Here is a 22,019-nt window from a genome sequence, read left to right on the forward strand (position 1 = left end):
AGATAGCAAGTCAACAGATGGCTCAATGCACAGAGGTAGGTGCTGCCTGTTGATGAAGGAGGCGTGCACAGAACGCTTTTGGAGCGAGCACAGAAGGCCTGCTGCGGGGCTGCGGCAGCATCCGGCCTCATGCGAAGGCAGCGTAGGACTCAGAAAGGGCAGCGTGATGGTGGCTCCTGGTGTGGGGAGGAGGGGGGTGATGTAGTGGGCAGGCAACGGGGACCGCGCGAAAGGCTCGTGGGCATGTTGGGCCCAGGTGGTGGGAGCATCTGTCGCATAGCTTACATAAGGCGTGGTGGGGGGTTGCAGGTGAGCTAAGTCCTGAAAAGTAGAATCCGGGTGCTGCTAGGACACGAAGGCTTGCTTGCTGCTCTCTGTGTGTGCTGCTCTACCACTAAGTCCTCCTGGCCCTTTGTGAGCCCGTAGCCACCTGCTCGTTTGCTCCTGGTTCCTCTTGGTCCAAGACCATGCAAAGGCTCCCGTTCCAAGGCTTTTAGGTCCTTTAGGTCCTCGCCAGCGATTCAGCGAACCTAGGATTTGTGTAGCAGTCCTGGGAGGGGCGGGAGGTGGGTGCACAGAAGGCAGCGCCATGTGTTTTGCAGCTGCTGTTAGTCACATCAGTGAGCTTCGATGCTGAGAGGCCAACAGCCCGCTAATTGCCACCTGCTCCCTTTCTCCAGCACTGGTGTACATTCCAGCGCTGCCCTCTCTAACTTCCAGTGCAATGTGGTTAAGAGCACAGCTTTAGATTAGAGCTCTGCTACTTGCCCTGTGGATTTAGTCTGAGTATTTAACTTCTCTGAGCCTCGGTTTCCTGATCTGTGAAATGGAAATAAAATTAGTCGTATCAGCTCATAAGATTGTTGTTAGTCTTAAGTGAGGCAGTCCATCGAAGTTGTTAACACAGTACCCAGCATGTAGCAGACCCTTATTAAATGTTAATTGCTGTAGTGGCTATTACTCTTTACCCCAGAAGCTGCACCTGTGTGTGTGTGTTCGTTCTTTGAGCACCTGCCGCTTCCCCAAACCCTAACACCCTTTCCAGACTCACTGCAGATTCCTTCTTCTTTCTGGGTTGTTGAGAGAGCGTTTGCATTTGGGAGGCCAGAGCTCTGCCCATTTTTTTTTTTTTTCTGTGTGATTTTGAGGGCGCCCCCTTGGCCTCTTTGGCTGTCATTTCCTGATTCATAGAATCGGCTTAGGCAAGTGCTTTTATTTTTTTTAATTTTTTTTTTTAATGTTTTATTTATTTCTAGGAGAGAGAGAGAGACACAGCGTGAGCAGGGGAGGGTCAGAGAGAGAGGGAGATACAGACTCTGAAATAGGCTCCAGGCTCTGAGCTGGCAGTCAGCACAGAGCCCGACGCGGGGCTCGAACCCACGAACTGCAAGATCATGACCTAAGCGACAGTCGGACGCTTAACCGACTAAGCCACCCAGGCACCCCAGGCAAGTGCTTTTAAACCTATTTTGGCCAAGGAAATTAAAAACATTTTTTAAATTATTTATTTATTTATTTTTGAGAGAGAGTGAGTCGGGGAGGAGCAGAGAAGGAGGGAGAGAGAATCTGAAGTAGGCTCTACATTGCCAGCATGGAGCCCAATGTGGGGCACAAACTCATAAACTGTGAGATCAAGACTGATCCGAAACCAATAGTTGGACGCTTAACTGACTGAGCCACCCAGGTGCTCTTTTTTAAAACAGTGTGATTCTTTGGGGAACTTTTTCAAAACACACTGTTCCAAGTCCTGCTTTAGAGATTCAGATGTGCTTTAGGGTCAGGGAAGGGTGCGTATGTGGGGTGGGCACCTGCTGTAGGTATCTACGTTTTTTTTTTTCCTGGTAACTATTATTTTGTCCCTCATCCCCTGTTGAGAACTGCTATTTCAAATGAAGTCCGAGAAGAAACCCAAATGGAGAAAGAAAAGTGAGCGAGGAATGTAGTGGGAAAGGGTCTTGGCCAGGGAGCCCTTCAGCACCCTGTGTTTCCTGGGCCTTCCTAATTGGCATTCTCTCTTTTTGTCCTTGGTACAGGTTGTCTGTGATGCTGGGTTCTTTGTTGCTACAGCTGAGCATTTATTCTCTGCTCCTTGTGTATACTTGCTCCATGTTTGCAGCTCTTCTTTTTCCAGCAGAACTGTAAGCTCCTTGGCCTGTAGTGCCTCACAGTGTGGCCTTCTGGATGTCAGTGTAGCTTCAGAGTGGACTGTGTCCATCCCAAGAGGTGGCCTCAGAAGGGAGCTGGTGGGAGCATCATTTTGAGCCTCTTTTTTATTTCTCCGGGGGGGGTGGGGTGGGGAGTGATTTGGGCGGTGAGCTGGAGAACTGTGGGAGGCCTTGAGTGTGGTACGTGACTCTCTTCTTGGTCTTTATGCGCCAGCACTCATCTGTTAGATGATACTGTCAAGAAGCATGAATGAGTAGTGCTTTTACTGCCATTCAATAAATGATGAGCTGTTGAACCAGAGTGAGGGATTTAATTTGGGTCTTGGTGAGCAGTTACTTTCTTCCTTTAAGAAAAAAAAATCTGAGGGGCACCTGGGTGGCTCAGTCAGTTGAGCATCCAACTTCAGCTCAGGTCATGATCTCACGGATTGTGAGTTCAAGCCCCGCGTTGGGCTTTTTTCTGACAGCTCAGAGTCTGGAGCCTGCTTCAGATTCTGTGTCTCCCCCTCTCTCTGCCCCTTCCCTGCTCATACTCTGTCTCTCTCTCCTTCAAAACTAAATAAACATAAAAAAAAAACCCTCCTCTTTAAAAAAAAAAAAGAAAAAATCTGAGATAAGGAAAAAAAGCAGTCTAAATGTGAATGAAAGGATTTAGAGTGGGCACACGGGTAAGTATTGCTTAGTTGTTAGGGTAATGCACTGTTAGAGGTAGTTTCCTGTTTCCCTGTCCTGAACACTTGTTATGGTAGAAAAGACACTTGATGGCATTATTTTGTAATAGGAAAAAAGTTTGAGATTGGTAGTTACTGCGGGCTAAGAGCAGTGTTGGGGGAGGGTGGCATCAGGGAGAATGAGGGGGGATGAATGCTAATGGGTACTGTGTTTCTTTTCAGTGTGATGAAAATATTCTAAAATTGGTTGTTGTGATAGTGGATAACTGTGAATATACTAACTACCATTGACTTATGCACTTTAAATAGGTGAATTGTATGGTGTATGAATTTGACTTTTTTTTTTTAAGCAAACTCTACACTGATTGTGGGGCTTCAACTCACAACCCCAAGGTCAGGAGTCACATGCTTTACCAACTGAGCCAGCCAGATGCCCCTGAATTTGTATCTGAGTACAATTTATACAAAACCAAAGTAAAAATCAGAAGTACTAAGCCTGGTGTTGGAATTCCTGAGAACAAGTTCTGGCTTCATCGCCTGTTTAGTGTGTGATAAACACGTGATTTAATCTCTTGGAGCTTCATTGGCCTTATCTGTAAAGCAGGGATGAGAATACCTTACAGGATCATTGTCAAGATAAATAAATGACTTGGGACATGTGGAAGTGGATGTAGTGAAACCTCCAGCAAATTATATATTTATGCGTTTAAGTTAGACATATTTTTGTGGATAACAGATGCTTAGTCTGAAATGTTACTGAGAGTTCCCAACCATCCCTATGAAATGAACACTTATTAAAGGCTGAGACCTGATTTGCATGGTGAGTAAATAGCAGCGTCCTTAAAGACCAGATACCTGAATCGGCTTAGTCTGTGGTCTGTTACTTTGAGTCCAGACAGACATTGTCAGTTCACCTCTTACTGCATGTCTGCTTTCCCGGCTTCAGATACTGTTTCCTTGTCAGAGGAATTGTTGCTTGTGTGCCAGAGACAGGGTATAGTTAGTGGAGTGGCTCTGTGGCTAGCAGCCAAGCTGTTACTGGTCATGCTTTTGGAGGGGCATGAGCCTGCTAGGCTGGCTCTAAGCGAGTGACGCCCTCTGGCCCAGAGCAGGGAGCTAGCAGTTTGGGAATCAGCTCCAGGAAACAAATCTTATCTAGATTTGTAGCTCCTTAGAATTGGACAGTAAATAGATTCATTTAGCTTCTAGTCTGTATCTTCACTGATAGAGCTTCAGATTTAAAGTCTGGCTTTGAATATGCCCTTGCCCTAATTGATGGGACTAGACTGTATTTCAGAAAGAAGTGTGATAAAAGTTCAGTAAGCTTGGCACTAATCATATACTTCAGTACTAATCATATACTTAGGTAGTAGTTAAAAAAAAATCTCTCAAGAACTGTGCTTAGGATAGTTAAAGAATACTACCAGGAACAAGAGTTACTTGTCTCTTTGTATGTTTTTGGTTATGCTTTCTTTTAGTACACTTTTCTTGACAGTTTACTACCGGAGGCTAGAAAATACATATACATACGGCCTCGGCCCCCATTTTGTGTCATTGTTGGGGAGGCTGACAAGCTAAAAGATTGTTGGAATACAGGAGGGAGGGTGGATCAGAGATATCTTGGCAGAGGTCTTGAATTGTGTGGACAGTTGAATTGACTGGTGGGCCCAGGGGCTTCACTGGGGGCTAGGTGGTGGCAGTGTGGTTCTGGGGTCACGGGAACGTGCAAGTGAGAGGTGATAGTGGCTGAAAGTAAGAGAAGCAGAGGGATGGACAGATGTGAATGGATTCTGGAGCTATTCATAAAGCAGTGCAGACAGGTCATGAGGGGCAGGGAGTAGTTAAGAATGACTCCTGGGTCAAGGGAGGTAGGGGGAATGGGTTAAAGAGGTGAAAGGGGTGCGTTTGTTGTGATGAGCACTGGGTGGTGTATGGAAGTGTTGAATCACTGTATTGCACACCTAAAACTAATACTATACTATATGTTAACTAACTGGAACTTGAGTGAAAACTTAAAAAAAAAAAAAAAAAAAAGAGGGACACCTGGGTGGCTCAGTCAGTTAAGTGTCCAGCTCTTGATTTTGGCTCAGGTCATGATCTCACAGTTTGTGAGACTGAGCCCCATGTCTGCACTGACAGCGTGGAGCTTGCTTGGGATTGTCTCTTTCCCTTTCTCTTTCTGCCCCCCCACTCCCCCGCCCACCAATAAATATTAAAAAAAAAAAAAGAGAGAATGAATGACGTGGTGTCTGCTGACGGGGCTGACCATCGAGTCAGAGCCCAGGGGAGGATGAACAGGTTTGGTGGGGGGCAGCGGAGTGATGAGCTGATTTTGAAATGTGAATTTGGAGGCTGTTAGGACCATTCCAGTGCAGGTGGCCAGGAGGCTGTTCAGGTGTTTAGGCCAGGAGCTCTGAATAGAGATCTGGAGTGAAGAGCCATTTGGAGGTCATCTGCTTTATTGCTGGCTGTGATGTGCATGGGAGAGCTCGTGCAGGATGCAGGTCTTGTGAGGAAGGAAGAGGACCCTGCCTGGAAAGGAGCCTTGCAGAGGAGCAGCCAGAGAGTGGTTGCTTGGCCTGAACTCATTTCTGCATATTTTTGGGTCTCCGTATAAATGACGTTTCCTGAGCGGAGCAGTCTTCTCTGACCCCGTCCGAGTGCAGTTCAGCGTTCCTGCTGTGTTCCCATGGTGGCCTGTCCTTCCCGAGTGCAGCGCTTTGCACACGTCTTTGTCACGGCGTGTCCTGTGGTCGGCTCCTGTGTGCTCTGGGGAGGCAGAGGCAGTGTGTTGCGCTCTCCTGGGCGTGCCGTGCTGGGATACAGCAGGTGTGGGAGAAGCGCTGGTTCAGCCAGTGAAAGAGTGTGTGAAAAAGCAGGGCCGCGATGGAGTCCTGGAGAAGGATGTGGCCAGCAGGCAGAGGCAGGTTGTATTGTAGAAGAATATGTTTTGGTCAGGTAAACTGAGGCTCAAGTCCCACTTCACTCAACCTTGGTCAGCCTCATTTTCCTCATCTGTAAAGTGAGACCAATAATGGCTGTTAACAGAGTTGTGAGGATTACCTGCGATGATGCTGTCTTCATATATAATCTTTTGTAGGCTTCCAGTGTTTATCACACTCTTCACCCTCTGTTCCAATTATGACTTTTATTTGTCTGAATTCAGTGAGAGCAGAAGTCAGTTCGTGTTTATCTTGCTGTCCTCAGCCTTAGGTCTGTAGGGCGTCGGGCAGCTGTTGGTTGGAACGAATCGGTACGTATTAGAGATGGCGCGGCTCACAGCTCTGGGTAACCAGACATGCGGCTTCAGTGCTGACTCACTGGTGTCGCTCCCCAGGCTCTTCGGAGCCCTGTGCTTTGGGCCACTCCTCAGAAACAGAGTTCGAGAAGAGATCCCATTGACAAGATCTTAGTGCCAGGCCATCCGGATGATCGGGCTCCGGTAGGTGTGTCTTCTGTGGGCCATCCGCTTGCTGAAGAGTGGGTGGCAGTTCTCACAGGTGGTCTGGCCCGGGTTGCTGGGAGAGGAGTGCTTCTGGCTCTGCACGGGCCGGGGTTCTAGGGGGCGTGGGGGCACTGGCAGCTGCAGGTCCTGGAGTGGGTGATTTGCCCGTGGCTCCTTTTGTGTTTATTAAAATTTTTTAATGTTTATTATTTATGAGAGAGAGAGAGAGAGACAGAGCATGAGTGGGGGAGGGGCAGAGAGCGAGGGAGATCCAGAATCCGAAACAGGCTCCAGGCTTTGAGCTGTCAGCACAGAGCCTGACGCAGGGCTTGAACTCACGAAGGGTGAGACCATGACCTGAGTGGAAGTTGGACACTTAACCAACTGAGCCACCCAGGCACCCCTCCTGCAGCTCCTTTTGCTGTGTAGGGTAAAATGTGCAGAAACAGGAAGACTTATTCGTGCCCTTGTCCTTTTTTTAAATTAAAACAAACAAAAAAAGTAGCCAAAACATTGGGGTACATGCTGAAGTAAGGAATTAACAACAAACCCAACTCCCGTCCTACCACCGTGGCAGAACTGTTCTCCATTATGTTCCGCCGCTGTTCTAACTGAATCCAGGCCACTGGGATACCCTAGTTTTGAAACTGTGGACATGCTGTGACTGCTGGCAGCAGGCTTTGCCATTGTTCTGTGCCGTAATGGCACAAAATGTCCACACTCAGGTGGAATAGCAAGAGGTGCCACACAGAGCATTTGGTTCATTTTAACTGCCACGCTTGTTGAAAATTTGCATCATTTTCTTTGTTTACTTAATGCTTATTTATTTTTGATGGAGAGAGCACGGCCAGGGGAAGGGCAGAGAGCGAGGGGGACAGAGGATACGAAGCAGAGGGCTCAGCACGGGGCTCCAGCTCATGAACCTTCATGAACTGTGAGATCATGACCTGGGCAGGGGTTGGACGTTCAACCTACTGAGCCACCCAGGTGTCCCGAAAATTTGCATCATTTTCAAATGAGTTGGTTTTCAGGAGTGTTGCGCAGTTCAAGAAAAGTTTGTCAGTGTAACTAGGAGAACCAGTTCTGCTTAATTATTAAAGAACCACACTTTTCTCCCTTTTTTCTCTACACATTGAACCAAGATAGTTCTTTGGGGTCAGTAAGGACTTTTATCCCATGTTTCATAGCTCTGGAAATAAGACTGTCACCATTTGCTCTTAGGCAGCTGGGCAGGGAGTGTCAGAGTTGAAGGATGGTGGGATAGAAGAAGTAAAGGGTTAAGGTGGAGTCCAGGCCCCTCTCTGAAACCAGATGGCAGTGTAAGTAAGCACACACACAGGCAGCTGTCACTAGAGGCTGGTGGATTGGCTGTCGGATCCTGGGATGACGCCAGCCCCGTCCATGGCTGTTGTGCTCCTGCAACTCTTACTCAACAGGCTTCACAATTTCTGGTCTTTCTGGATGAATACCACATGCATGACTGGTCAATGGAACATACTCTTTTCTCCAGCACTTTACCATATTATTAGAGTATTTGGTGATGCCATCGATAGTAATGGCCCAGGCCTAGATAGTATATCTTTTTTTAAAAAATTTTTAATGTTTTATTTATTTCTGAGAGAGAGGGAGACAGCCAGCCAGCCAGCCAGCATGAGCAGGGGAGGGTCAGAGAGAGAGGGAGATGCAGAATCTGAAGCAGGCCCCAGGCTCTGAGCTAGCTGTCAGCACAGAGCCCGACCCGGGGCTCAAACCTGCAAACCATGTGATCATGACCTGAGCCGAAGTCAGCGATCAACCGACTGAGCCACCCAGGCGCCCCTAGATATTATATCTTAAGTTGTATGTTTCTCTGGTCCCTGCTCAAGTGGTTTTAAAACCTCTTTAAAATCTCTCACTACTTAGTCATTGCTTATGAAATTAGTCAACGAAATCTTTTGAACACGTGCCATGTGCAGGGCCTGTATTGGATTCTGGGGATATATGGTGAGCATAAAAACAGATAAGAACCTACCCTCAAAGAGTTTAGATTATTGGGAAGATAGACTTACACAATTACATGAAACAAATGTGAAATTGCAGCTGTGACCAGGGCTAGGAGAGAGAGAGATGCATGGGGCTGTGAGAACCGGTAATGGAAGTGGCCCTTGTCGTGAGAGCTAATGGATACACAAAATTCATAGGGCAGAGAAGGAGAGGAGAAGCATTTTATAGAAAGAGCATCCTATGGAAACTACTCAGCATGAGAAGGAGCATGGCAGGTATGGGAGGTTGAAAGGCCAGTGTGGCCAATGTGTAGACTGAGGAAGAGGATGGTAGGAAACCAGATTGGACAGGTAGGTAGGGGCCAGACTTCACAGGCCCGTGGCAGGTCATTGTCTTCATCCCACCAGTAATGCAAAGCAAACTGTGTGCTGGAAGGAACACTCCTGCTTTAGGGTAGAGAATGGATCAGCAAGTGGATAGTTGCAGGTAGACCAGCTGCAAAGCGTGTGGTCCATATGGGAGGTGATAGTTTGAATTAGGTGATGCCAGTGGAGATAGGAGAGGAACATGAATTCTAGAAACATTTTTAACAGGTATATTGATGAAATTTGGTGATAGATTGGATATTGAGGGTGATGGAGAAGGAGGTGTAACGGGGGGCTCTTAAGTTGACCTCTAGAAGGTTCCCTTGAAGGGAAGCACAGAATTGTCCAGGCAGTACATAGCAGTATTAATTGTGGCTGGAGTGTCATGAATCAGAAGGTTCCCATTGAACGCTCCAGGGTTTGTCAGGGTGATAATCAGAGACTTCTGCCTTAGCAGACCCAGTGGGGTACGTTACAAGAGGTGACTCAGCTGGGGTTGAAGAAGCCCCAAAGCTCTGTCCTGTGCAGCCAGCCATGACTCCTGCAGAGCAGATGTTTTTTTTTGGTGTTCGTTTTTTTCCCATTAGCCTCCCTCTGCCTCTCTGCAACACTCTTTCAGGGTTTCCCTGGGAATTCCCTATGAATCTTGGTTTGACTTGGTTTCACATTGGTCTGGCAGATACACTCACTGATCATTTTGTTCTGGTTTTCCTCCATTCCATGTAAGGGTGGCATGGCATCCTGTAAGGACACAAACTGGGCCAGCTACTGGGTGTGACTTCTACCTCCACATGGGTTCTTCATCTACAAAGTGGAGATAATAGTGGGTGTAATAACACCATTTCAAGGGCTTGCTATGAGTTAATAAGCATAAAACCCTTTAACAATGCCTGACACACACAACCCAAGAAATATTTGTCATTTTTCACCTCTCAGCCTCAGTAAGGGCTGGTCCTTGGAAGTATCCGCTTTGGCAATTACAGATTGGACATTTATGATTTCTCTTTTTTTAAATGTTTATTATTTATTTTTGAGAGAGAGAGAGAGACCGAGTATGAGCGGGGAAGGGGCAGAGAGAGCGGGAGACGCAGAATCTGAAGCAGGCTGTCAGCACAGAACCCAATGCAAGGCTTGAACCCACAAACAGCAAGATCATGACCTGAGCCGAAGTCGGACGCTCAACCAACTGAGCCACCCAGGTGCCCCTATGATTTCTACAGTCCACAAGTGACCCCTGAGTCATGATGTAGTAATTTGTAATGCTGATAGGGAAGGAATTGTAGTTACTTATCCAATTGTAAAGATCAAGTTGGACAGCCTTTAACCACTTATCTAATAAATTCTCCCATGAAGACAGCAGCTTATACACACTCAGGGTGCAGCATGACCAGAAGTAGGACGTACATATGGGAATTCCACCCTGTCCTGTAACCAACCCAGTTTAAGATCCATATCCAGACTCAGCACATCCAGACATGGGTGCTCCTTGTACCCTTGTTGATAACTGCTTCTCCTCTCCTCCATTCGACTGTGTTCATTCTCCCAGAATCAACAAGCAACGGATGTTATAACTCTTTTCTCTTTCTCAGAAACAATGAGGTAGAATTTCCACGTTTGTCAGTCTTTCTTTTTCTGTGGAGTTCAGAAAACTATTGTGAAGTACAGGAGTGAAGGAACTATAGGATGTAGCCAATGAGAATCCATTCTGTCTTTTCGGACTCCTCCCTACCACCCAAAGAGATAGGTACCCAAATTAAAAGAAAAATTCAGTCTTTTGAAAGGAGGAGTTTTTTAAAGATTATTATTATTATTATTTTAGTAATCTCACACCCAGCCTGGGGTTTGAACCCACAACCCCAAGATCAAAAGTTGCATGCTCTTTGGACTGAGCCAGCCAGGCACCCTGGGAGTTTTTCTTCCTCCCTTCCTCCCTCCCTCCCTCCCTCCCTCCCTCCCTCCCTTCCTTCCTTCCTTCCTTTCTCTGATTCTCTTTGTATACCCTGATTTATTGGTGTTCTGTAGGGTATTTCTCTTCTTAGGACTGGTGACTATTTTGATTTGGGAATGGGTATTTGATGGTAGTAGTTATGATACTTATTTTTTCCTGAGTTAGTTGTAATAATTAGATAATGTATATTTATAGTTATTTCGAAGTATTAACCGAAGAAGGGTTAGATATTAGTGATGTTTGCCTACAGTGTGGCTCCTTAAATTCCACTGCTCAAGTGCTTCTATAGGCTTTTATTCTCAAGTTGTTACCAACTTTCAGCAGTTTAGTCTACTTTCAACAGAATCAGCAGTTGAGAAGTTTTTCTTTTTGTCCAGTGTGCCTGAGCGGTGTCTTCCTTGGATGTAGTGTTCTTTTAAGGAAGCCATTAGTTTACTCTTGATCTTGTAATGGGTTCAAAGTACTTTCTATTGCAGAAGATAAGACACAAAATGACCAGATCTAAGTCAGTGTGGGCTTTTATTTTTTCTTTTATTTTTACATTTTTATTTTGAGAGAGAGAGAAAACATGAGTCAGGGACAGTTAGAGAGATTGAGAGAGAGAGAGAGAGAGAGAGAGAGAGAGAGAGAATTGCAAGCAGACTCCGCACTGTCAGCACAGAGCCCTACGGGGCTCGAACCCACAAACCGTGAGATCATGACCTGAGCCGAAGTCGGACGCTTAACCGACTGAGCCATACAGGTGCCCCAGTCATTGCAGGCTTTTAGAAAACAAATCCTATTAATAGAAAAATGCCATTTCTTTTTCCTTTGCTTCAGGTATTCCTGTGTATTCTGTCTTACGGAATTAGGACCAACTTGGGTGTTGCTAATCGCAGGAGTTTCTGATCCATAGAAAAGAGAATTGAGAGGTCTCCTGAATGGAGTAGAAATTATTCTTACTTGTGACAGAATCTTGAATAATTTCCCCTCTTACGTAGTATATTTGAATTCTTTACTGCTCAAAGGAAAGGACGAGGGAACGAAAGAAAAGGAAATCGAGAAGCACAGATACTGCTGTGTCCCACAGCTACAGCTCTCATTTACTGAACATGTGTGCCAGGTGTGGGCACACATTTTTCTTCAAGCCTCATGTTGGTAGTGTTGTTACCGTTTACATTGGAGCAAACCAACACTAAGTGAAATGACATGCTCAAGGTCATGTCTGTAGGTGACAGAGCTGGGTTTGAACTATGGCTGCAAATCCGTGTTCTTTCTGATTGCAGTGCTTGCACTGAGAGAAGTTTGGTTAAATGGGGGAAAACAAAAAGTATTCGTACTATGCTGTATTAAAAATACAGCTTTCTGCTGTTAAAAAAAAAGGTACCTTTCATTCCCGCCTAATCTGTGGGTGTAAATACATTTTCCCCTTCAGATTTTCTACTTTATCGGAGAAAACAAGTGTATTAAATGTCCATTTTAGAGCATGGAGCAACTTTGAGGAAAAAAATGTCTGTGCTTTGCCTTTTTAGTATTTTGGTGCCAAATGTGATTGAGAGAAATTGTGTTTTGGAACCTTTAGGGATGTTGGCTCTTGGAATTTGCCCTTCTGGCTGGATGAAATTAAGCTGAGAATAACAACTTCAATTTTGGACTCCAGGCCCTCGCAAACAGTGAGGGCTGATGTACAGCATTTTGGCATATGTAAGCATTGTGGCCTGCGAACTTGGTTGTGGGATCACCCTCCACACACCCCTATTCTTGTCAAGGTCAGCCATCTTCTGCAGAACCCATCTCCTGCCTTTCCTGAGGTGCCCTGGGTCCATCACACTTTTGAGGAGATGGGCGCCTTGAAGATCATGGTAAGAAAGTAGAGAATTTACTTTTTGAGAATTAATGGAATGAAAACAAGCAGGCTGCTTTTGAGCCTCTCAGCAGATTCTCAGGTGTGTTAGTGGACTTTAGCTTCACGCTTCACACGCTTTTGTCCTGCGTGCGGCAGATCCTGTACAGTGAAGCGCAGCTCTCTCAAGGGAGGTTTTCTAATTAGCCCTAATCGGTTTTGTAATAGGAGACTAGATTCCTGCTCTGGGCAGCGGCTGTTAGAACTCTTCTCCCTTTTGTAGGTGGACACTGGAGATCATTGTTAGAACCAGGACTCGGCAGCGAAGCCTGTGGGCTCTGGAGCTCGTTGGGGCTGGAGCTGTACCCTTGCTTAGTGACTTACTTCCTATAAAAGGAAATTTCCTGAACCTCTTTAAGCCGAAGTTTCATTTTTAAAATGGAGATAATACCAGTGCTAGAGTTGTGAGGATTAATGAGATACTAATGAAGAGCCCTTACCTGGCACATAATCAAAGCGTCATAGATGTTGGTTATTATCATTATAGGCAAAGCATGCAGTTGAAGTGAAAGCTTAGGACTAACACATCATGGAGGGCTTTGATCGCTACACACATACTTGGACACATCTTTTTTTTACTGCTCAGAAATCTTTTTGCCTGTATGATTTTCGACAGTGTTCAAAGTGGGCAACGTTGCTGTACAATTTGTGTTTTGGATGAATAAAGTCTTGTTATAATTATTATTTTTTTAATGTTTATTTTTGAGGGAGAGAGAGTGTGCATGAGAGTGGAGGGGCAGAGAGAGAGGGAGAGAGAGAATCCCAAGAAGGCTCCATGCTGTCAGGGCAGAGCCCGATGCGGGGCTGGATTCCATGACTGTGAGATCATGACCTGAGCCAAAATCAAGAGTCAGACACGCACCTGACGGAGACACCCTGGCCCTCAGGTTATAATTCTGTAGTGGCATTTAGGGCAGGGGCGTGCGTGCATTTGATGATTTTTCATGGACACTGGCTTTTCAGCAGCAGTGTAATCTTTTTTTTTCTTTTCAAATTTTTATTAAAATTCTAGTTAGTTAACATACCATGCAATATTGGTTTCAGTAGAATTCAGTGATTCTTCACTTACATACAGCAGCAGTGTAAACTGTGTTACTCTGGTCTCTACTTTCGTGGTCTGCACGCTGAGGGAAGTCCGAGGAGCAGGGGCATTTTTAGTAGGAAGTTGCAAACTGCAAGGAGTCTTGGTGGTTTTTCTGTGATCTCCCTCCAGTGTTGAAATTCCCACACGCATCCTGAAATATGTGGCTTCTCAATGACTTCACTAGCTGTTTCGTGTTTTCCCAGTTCTGTGTCAGATCAGTTCTTGGTTAGCAACTTGTTGCCACCATCAAGATGTATTTAACATTATTCTAGGGAAGAGGAGCAAGTCACTACTTTAAAAATGAAAAATGTGGGGGCACCTGGGTGGCTCAGTCGGTTAAGTGTCCGACTTCGGCTCAGGTCATGATCTCGCGGTTCGTGGGTTTGAGCCCCGCGTCGGGCTCTGTGCTGATAGCTAGCTCAGACAGAGCCTGGGGCCTGTTTCGGATTCTGTGTCTCCCTCTCTCTCTGACCCTCCCCTGCTCATGCTGTCTCTCTTTCAGAAATAAATAAAACATTAAAAAAAAAGACTAGTACTGTCCTCATTAAAATAAAATAAAAAATAAAAAAATGAAAATCAAAAATGTGTACTAAGGTTTGGGGGCATTTGACAAAGAAGGTGGTGCGTAGGAAAAGGTCTCCAGCCTTTTCCCTTTTTCTTGCAGGAAAGGTTCTAGTAGACTGATAGTCATCCCTCTGAGCATTGAGTCGCTTGTTGTGTGACAGTGTTCTGGAACGGAGAGCAGGTCTACAGCAGACTTTACTCTCTGTTTCTAGGGAGGGAAAGCCATTAAGGACCCTGCCTTCTTTCTGCACACAAATACTCAGGCTCACCTCTGTCATGATTTTGACCTTGCCTGGGTCTCTAACACATTTATCTCACAAGGCAGGCACTTTAGCTCTTAATTCCATTATTTTAGATTGGGACACTGAGGACAGGACACTTGCCCGTGATCCCTCTGATATCTTCGTAGGCTAGAACCCGCCCAGTTTCCTGATTTAGTCCCGTGCTGCTTCCTGAAAGACCTGTCTCTGAGATAATAAATCCTATGTGCTTAATTCACTGCCCTGCTTAAAATCCTGCATTTGCTCTTCACTGCCCCACTACTCTGTGTTTTTACACTTCCTGTCTCTGCTTGACCATCTCTTGAACTCTTTGCACATTCCTCAGGAGCCACTTGCTTGGAAGCACATGTTTGAACAGTCTCCCCTCTCCTCCCTCTTTTGGGGAGTTAGGCCCCCTCTTTTGTGCTCCTGTAGCCCCACATCAATACCCTTCTTTATAGCAGCCATCCTGTTGTACTGTGGTTGTACGAGTGTGTTAGTATTGTCTCTTCTCCCCCTGGACTCCAGTGCAGGCTCCTGTCTACCTAGCGTTTGGTAGGATTCATTTAAGTTACCTTTGTGTCTTATAAATTTTTCTTTCCATAAACAAATTAGTTACCTTTAGAAGCCCAGCATCCTCTGCTTAAAATATGTATATGTGTATAAGTATGTATATATGAATACATAGATTACTTAGTTTAGAAATGACAAGGCTAATCAGCTGAATAATGGCAAAACCTTATGAGGCTTTAGGCTTTGGAGGCCTCAGATGTCCTCACTCCATCTAATTTTTTTAACGTTTATTTATTTTTGAGAGAGAGAGAGCATGAGCAGGGGAGGGCAGAGAGGGAGGGAGACACAGAATCCAAAGCAGGTTCCAGGCTCTGAGCTGTCAGTGCAGAGCCCAACGCATGAACCATGAGATCATGACCTGAGCCCAAGTCAGACGCTCAACTGACCGAGCCACCCAGGCGCCCTGTCCTTGCTCTGTCTAAAACCCACACACTTGAGGCATAGATGATAGTGCTGGCATTTGGCTCTTTCCTGCCAGTCTTGTGAGTTGGCAACTGTGACATGGGTCCTAATCCTACAGCCCTGGATGTTTTGTACATTGACGTGTTGTGGGATGTGATTCTAGTCATTTATTATTTCTCTATTGTTAATGCAGTTGACCTAAGTCAGTAACTGCCTCAGTGACAGTCAGAAACTGCTGTAACTAATTTAGGCGAAGAAGAGGATTATTGTAAGGATACAGGTGTGATTCATGGACCTGTGCGACATAGGTGTGGCTGGGCCTTAATGAAGCCTGGGAAGCCATGGGAGTGCAGGCCACAATTGTGTGTCTGGGAGAGTTGGCTTCTATCTCCACATAACCTTTTCGCGGTTGTCATCCACTGCAGGAAGCTTTGTTTGCTTTGCCACATTTGTGGACGAACCTAGAGGTTAAGCAGCCAGCTTGATTAACTTCTCTTAGACCTTCAGCCAGATTAATTCAGGACATAAAATGATTAGCTCTTCAAGGGACCACTGTCCATTTCCCGATGTTTGACCAGGAGGAGATGGGTTCACTCCAGGAAGTTGGGGGAGCAGAGAACAGTTGTTTCGGGAAAGTGAGTTTTCGGTAGGACAGAATCTTAAAAGGTGTCTCCTGATTGTTTTATTTCTGGAATGTAAAGAAAGAATTCCACCGACCATTTCAGGAATTGATGTAGGTAGTTTTAAATAGTATAAATTCTTTATCATCGGAACGTGCTACTTCTGCAGACATAAGGATAGGATAGCCCTCTCCAAGCTGGCTGCAGCGTTTGAACTGAATTCCAGGCACTAGTCAAGATGATCACTAGTTTTCTAACAGCTGATTGAATTTAATGAATAGTTTTGCTCTCTCCTCGGAGAAAGATGATAGACCTGTCAAAAATAATAGTGCTTTAATTTAGTTCCGTGCCAATGGCAGACGATGAAAACTCCATGAGAATTTCGAAATTACCAAAACACTCGTAGCGTTTACATATGCAATATAGTCCCACTTGCACAACATGGAGCAATGCATCAGAATCATGGAGGAGCTTTTTGCAAAGCCAAAGGCCAGGTGCTCCCCACCCCCCCGCACTCTGATTTGTTACACTTGTGATGAGGCCTGAGCACCTGAAAAGGCAACAAGACCCACAGATGATGTGACACTCCCCAAATCTAAGAAGCACTGCCTCAGAAGGACTTGATTTATTGGCATCTTCTGGAGTGTAAACTGTAGCCATCTTTAAAATACATCACGCTCAGAATGATGTATTTTCTGAAACAGCTCTGACTTACTTCTTTAGCCTCAGGATGGGCTGTCTTGCTTCTTCCTGCCTCGACTGGTCCCAAATTTCTTTTAATGCATAGTGCAACCTAAATTAACAATTTTAGGGGCACCTGGGTGGCTCAGTCAGTTGAGTGTTCGACTTCAGCTCAGGTCATGAGTTCACGGTTCCTGGGTTCGGGCCCTGTGTCGGGCTCTGTGCTGACAGCTAGCTCAGATCCTGGAGCTACAGATTCTGTAGCTCCACAGATTCTGTGTCTCCTTCTCTCTCTGACCCTCCCCTGCTCACGCTGTCTCTCTCTCTCTCAGAAATAAACATTAAAAAAATTTTTAAAAAATTTTTAGAAAGCTCCTACCACCCAGAGCCTTATGCTAAAAAACAAATTCCCGTTGTATTTGTTGACAAAGCTCGTTGTGTCTTATAGAATTTTCCAGTTAAGACTTGACTGGTTCCCATGTTTCGCCTGTCCCAGTGTCTCATAGATTGGTAGGTTGACACAGAAACTTAGGCCGATAGAGGTTAGATATTTTGGCAAGAATACTTAATAGATGGTGTGGTAGATTGCTTTAGGAGGCTCACCAGGCCTCTCTTACGGTTGTTAACAGTCATTTGTGACTGTTGCTTTGTCCCATTAATTCATTAAGGATTGCTAATTATGTTTGAGTACTCGGTAAACAGTGAACCCAACGTGAAGGCATTTGAAGATATTTTCATTGAGAAACAGTAACATAGATCCTGGCCTTGATTCCTTATCAGAAGTGATTGTATCCCATGACTATGCCTTGTGGTTTTAGGTTATTTATTTTATTAGGTTATTATTTACTAATAAATATTTATTTTTATAGATTATTATAAATCTGTATATGTTTTAGGTTTATTTATTTTGAGAGAGACAGAGCGTGAGCAGGGAGGGGTGTGTGTGGTGGGGAGAGAGAGAGAGGAAGAAGGGAAGAGGGAGAGAATATGAATCCCACCCCAAGAAGGCTCTGCATAGTCAGTGCAGAGCCTGACATGGGCCTCGAAGTCACAAAACTGAAATCATGACAACCAAAGTCGAGAGTCAGATGCTTACCCAACTGAACCACCCAGGCACCCTGGTTTTAGGTAATTTAGAATGTTCCCATCCGTCTTCACTGGGTCTTGGTATGCTATGGAATAGGTGGATCAGTACTGACTTGACATGTTCTTATCTTCAGACCTTTTACATATATCTATTTTCTCTCAAGAACACATAGTTATCTTTTGTTTTCGATCCTTGATTCTCACTGGAGGAAGAGGAGCCATGTTGTGAAATGGCTTACATTCCCTTTCTGACTCTGTGTTTCAGCTGCTTACTTTCTGTGTAATGTTTGTTCCTTTAGATAGGGAGTGCCCATCCCTGTCCTTCCACTGGGGACAACTAATAGTTGTCAATCCTAAATAGGTTAGTACATTGGACTAATTTGCTGGAATTTTCTGTCTTTTATTAAAAATACATTTTTAAAAAGTACCTAGCTTGTCAAACAAAGAACTCCTGAGGGTGTGTGATATTTTAGCGTGTATTCTGAAAACATGGCTTTATGTTACTTACTTTGAGCCCTTAAACAAAGAAAAATATTACCCTTTGTTCTTCTCTTTTAGGAAATTCACACAAACGAGAAAGAAGTAACAGAGAAGGAAGTAACTCTTCACTTGTTGCCAGGTAACGGTCATGTTAGCATCAGACCTCATGTGCAACTCAAAGCCAGTGATAAATTATGTCATCCCTAGTATTGCTATATATAAACTCCTTTGTTTTCATCCAGAAAGCATATAACAGGAATGAATTAGACAAAAATATTAGGGTCTTTAGTTCAATCACTACTTATTAGGTCTGAGTATGACTATTATAACACCTGCCAAGAATTTTTCTTGTCCCCACCCCCAACCCCCACCAAGCTGATGAAAATCAACCTGGCAAATTCACCTCCTTCACAAGGAAATGAAGCCTTTTTCGGGTCACTGTACTTGGACGCATCCTGGATTCTGGTCCCCAGTCAGGAAAGTCCTGGTCCTCTACAGAGCCCTACAGCCCACACTGCCGTGCAGCTGCCCAGGCCTCCCCTGGCAGCGTTGCTGGGTAGCCTCCCCTGTGGTCTGTGCATCTGAGCATAAGTGGCAGGTGGGCTGGGGTTTCCTAACCTTGGGGCTGCCAGGGCTTTGCTCTGAGGTCATCACTGAGGAGTCTGGATTGGTTGGGTATTTTTGAGATGGAAGAGAGTGACTCTACCTTAAGTCAAGCTTTAGTCATTGACTTAAATTCAGAAACGGAAACTACTTGGTGGTCTCTCCCCTTCCATACATGGGGCTGTCCTGGGAGCTGTGCATTCAGTGCTTCCATTTTCCTTTTTCAGGTTCCAGTAGCCTTTTTTGTGTGTGTGAGGTTTTTTTGTTTTTTTTTAAGTGTATTTTCCCCCAAACAATAGAGGCATCGTTCTGGTACTTTTTATCTTATTCCAGTTTATGAATATGAAGGAGGATATGAATATGCATAAGTTTCTGACTGATCCACCTTATTTTGTAAATATATTGGGGTCTTGAAACTTAAAATATTTCTAAGGTTTGGGGTATTTTTTTGTTTGTTTTTTTACAATAATGGCCTAAGCCTTAATCCATATACCACATTTTCCTTCCTTTCCTTGGGTTATAGATCCCAACTTAGTTAGTATAGATACTAACTTTCATTTTTAGCTTAGTGTTACGCACATCCGCCCATCCCCTGGAGTACCTGAGGTCTCACCTGGATGTGCAGCCTCCATTTCCCAGACTGACCATGGTCTTTTCCAGCGCCCGCCTCTCACGTGTTCGAGACTTTGTCTGCACGCGCAAGCTGGTGGCTGTGGCGCAGCACGGGCCGTGCTCAGGGCAGGCATGTCGCCAGGCAGGGTGTTAGCCGCTGCGTGTCCAGCGCACGACCACCGACTAACATGGCTTGCCTGGTCTCGGGGACACGCTCCCTCTCCAAAGCCGTTTCACGCTAGGAGCTGAGAAAGCACAGGAAGCCTTGCTCACATATCTCCCACCTTGAACTAGCTGAGGCACTTTTTCTGAGACTATTTTAAACCGTAAGGAGGCCCCAGCTTTATTGCTTCCTTCAAGCGCTGTGGTCTCAGTGGAGGCTGACCTAGTGACTGAGCCATCTTCTTGGATTTCCTTAGGAAATAACCCCTTGGGAGATGGGAAAATGTACCGTAATATGCGTCCCTTGATTGTCTCAGTGTCAGAAACCCCTCTTTATTTTCATGTTGCAAGTTAGACCAAGTGAATTTTGAGCCAAAAAGTAAATTAAAAGATATCAAAGAGAATATCCAGAGGGAGATTCTGAGGGGAGCTGGTTGTCTGTGGAAGGGGAAGAAAAATGCCTTTTCTTTTTTGTTCTCAAATATTTGCACTTGGTTTTTTATTTCTTCCGTATCCTCCTCCTCTTCCTGCTCTCATCCAGATGTCCAGCCCTCATGAACTTCTCTTCCAGGGAGCAGAGAATGCTTACCTATCCCTAAGTCCTAATCTTTCGGACTGTAAAGAGAAGTACTCTTTATCTGTAGGAAATACAACTTCTCTTGCAGGCAGGGCGCGTGCAGATAGAGCAGGAAAGGCGACACACTGAGAGGAAATACTCTCAGCTAAGAAAGAAAGGAAACCACTTTTTTCCCACAAACCTCTGACCTCCCTTTTCCTCCCATCCTTGTCTGTGGAGCCAGAATGAATGTGATCAAGCTGCACCTCTGTGTCTGAGGAAGCCGCCTGCAAGCCCTTTGGCCAGGGAAGCAACTGCCATCTTTCAGCGATTCCAGAGCGAGAGATGGCCCGCTCTCAACACAGATTGGCTTGAGCTCTATGTTCCAGAGCCTTTCAGATTTCACTCATTTAGGGTGTCACTTCTATACCACACCTGCTCGGGTCCAAGTGATAGGAACACTGAGGTCTGCGCTTGCAGGTGTAGCTGAGGTCATTTCTGCCTAGTGGACACTTTCCTTATTCCCAGTTAAAAGACAGAGAAATGCCCTGTGCGAAGGTATATCAGCCATTTTGGGTTCACTTATGAGTGGTTCCCACTCTGCTTCGTCTCTGACCACAGGTTTGCAGCTCCCACTGTGCTGGAAAGTGTAGAGTTCTGAAGGGCTGCAGTGGAGGGTGTGTTTGTCTTTACTGGGAATGGAGCCGGGAAAGCTTTTACTGTCTGTATACTGTATGTTCCCTGAGGAGTCTGAGAACTTGTTTTGGTTTCGATCAGGTGAACAGCTGCTTTGTGAAGCAAGCACGGTGCTGAAGTATGTCCAGGAAGATTCCTGTCAGCGTGGGATCTATGGGAAGCTTGTGTGCACGGACTTCAAGATTGCTTTCTTGGGCGATGACGAATCTGCATTGGATAATGATGTATGTATGCGCTACATTTGGCTGAGTTTGCGGGGAGCAGTAAAATTGTGGCCCCATTGTCTTTTTTCCCAGCTCCTCAATTCTCCCCCCCCACGACACACATGAAACACAAAGGACAGAAGTCCTTACCACTAGAATGTCTCTGGCCTTTGGGATCTCTTTCCAGTGGTAGGGCCATTCTGAGTGCCCCAGGTCACACTGTCATCTGACTTCATAGGTGGACACTATCAACTTTTTATTTTCTTTTGTATTTCAGCACAGTATGTATCATTCTTTGGAATCACTTACCTTCCCAAAGATACTAGTTCCCCATGTTTTCTCTGTACTATGCTGTCCCTCACATTCAGGAACTGAGTTTGATTATGAAACTGATGCTTGCAGCACTTGAATTCGGGTTTCCTTTGCCCTGAGTAGCAGTGTCCTTGCTTCTGGAGAATGGACAGTGGAGTGAGGGAGAGGGCTGCCCGCACCACTCGGAGAGCGCTATACACTGATACAAACGCAGCTGTCCCAGCCCGCCCTGGCTGTGTTGGAGTGTGGGCTTCTTTTTTTTTTTATTTTTTTTTTATTTTTTAAATGTTTTATTTATTTCTGAGAGAGAGAGAGAGAGACAGTTTGAGCAGGGGAGGGTCAGAGAGAGAGAGGGAGATACAGACTCTGAAACAGGCTCCAGGCTCTGAGCTGGCAGTCAGCACAGAGCCCGACGCGGGGCTCGAACCCACCAACCGTGAGATCATGACCTGAGCTGAAGTCGGACGCTCAACCAACTGAGCCACCCAGGCGCCCCTGTGGGCTTCTGTGCTGCTGTCCACGCTAGTGGCTCGGCTCCTTGTCCCGTACAAATAAAGACAGCATTCACAGGAACTCGAATCTCCCAGCGTTTGCTTCCTAAACCTGGCTTCCTGTAGCTCTGTCACTTACCTGTTTGCACTTGTGAGGAGTCTAATCTCCCAAAGT

General features: G+C 45.5%; 1 protein-coding gene across 2 annotated transcripts in view; it reads left to right on the plus strand.

The window, feature by feature from the left end:
• Positions 1-22,019, plus strand: part of MTMR12 (myotubularin related protein 12) — a 67,281-nt gene that overhangs the window by 9,194 nt on the left and 36,068 nt on the right. For both annotated transcript variants that reach the window (XM_077755835.1, XM_077755834.1), the window contains exons 2-3: positions 18,288-18,348; positions 20,920-21,062. In XM_077755835.1, the coding sequence (XP_077611961.1) occupies positions 18,288-18,348; positions 20,920-21,062 (204 nt within the window). The remainder of the gene's footprint in view (positions 1-18,287; positions 18,349-20,919; positions 21,063-22,019) is intronic.

This window comes from Crocuta crocuta, unplaced genomic scaffold (genome assembly GCF_008692635.1).
Source record: "Crocuta crocuta isolate KB4526 unplaced genomic scaffold, BGI_CrCroc_1.0 scaffold222, whole genome shotgun sequence".
NCBI lineage: Eukaryota > Metazoa > Chordata > Mammalia > Carnivora > Hyaenidae > Crocuta > Crocuta crocuta.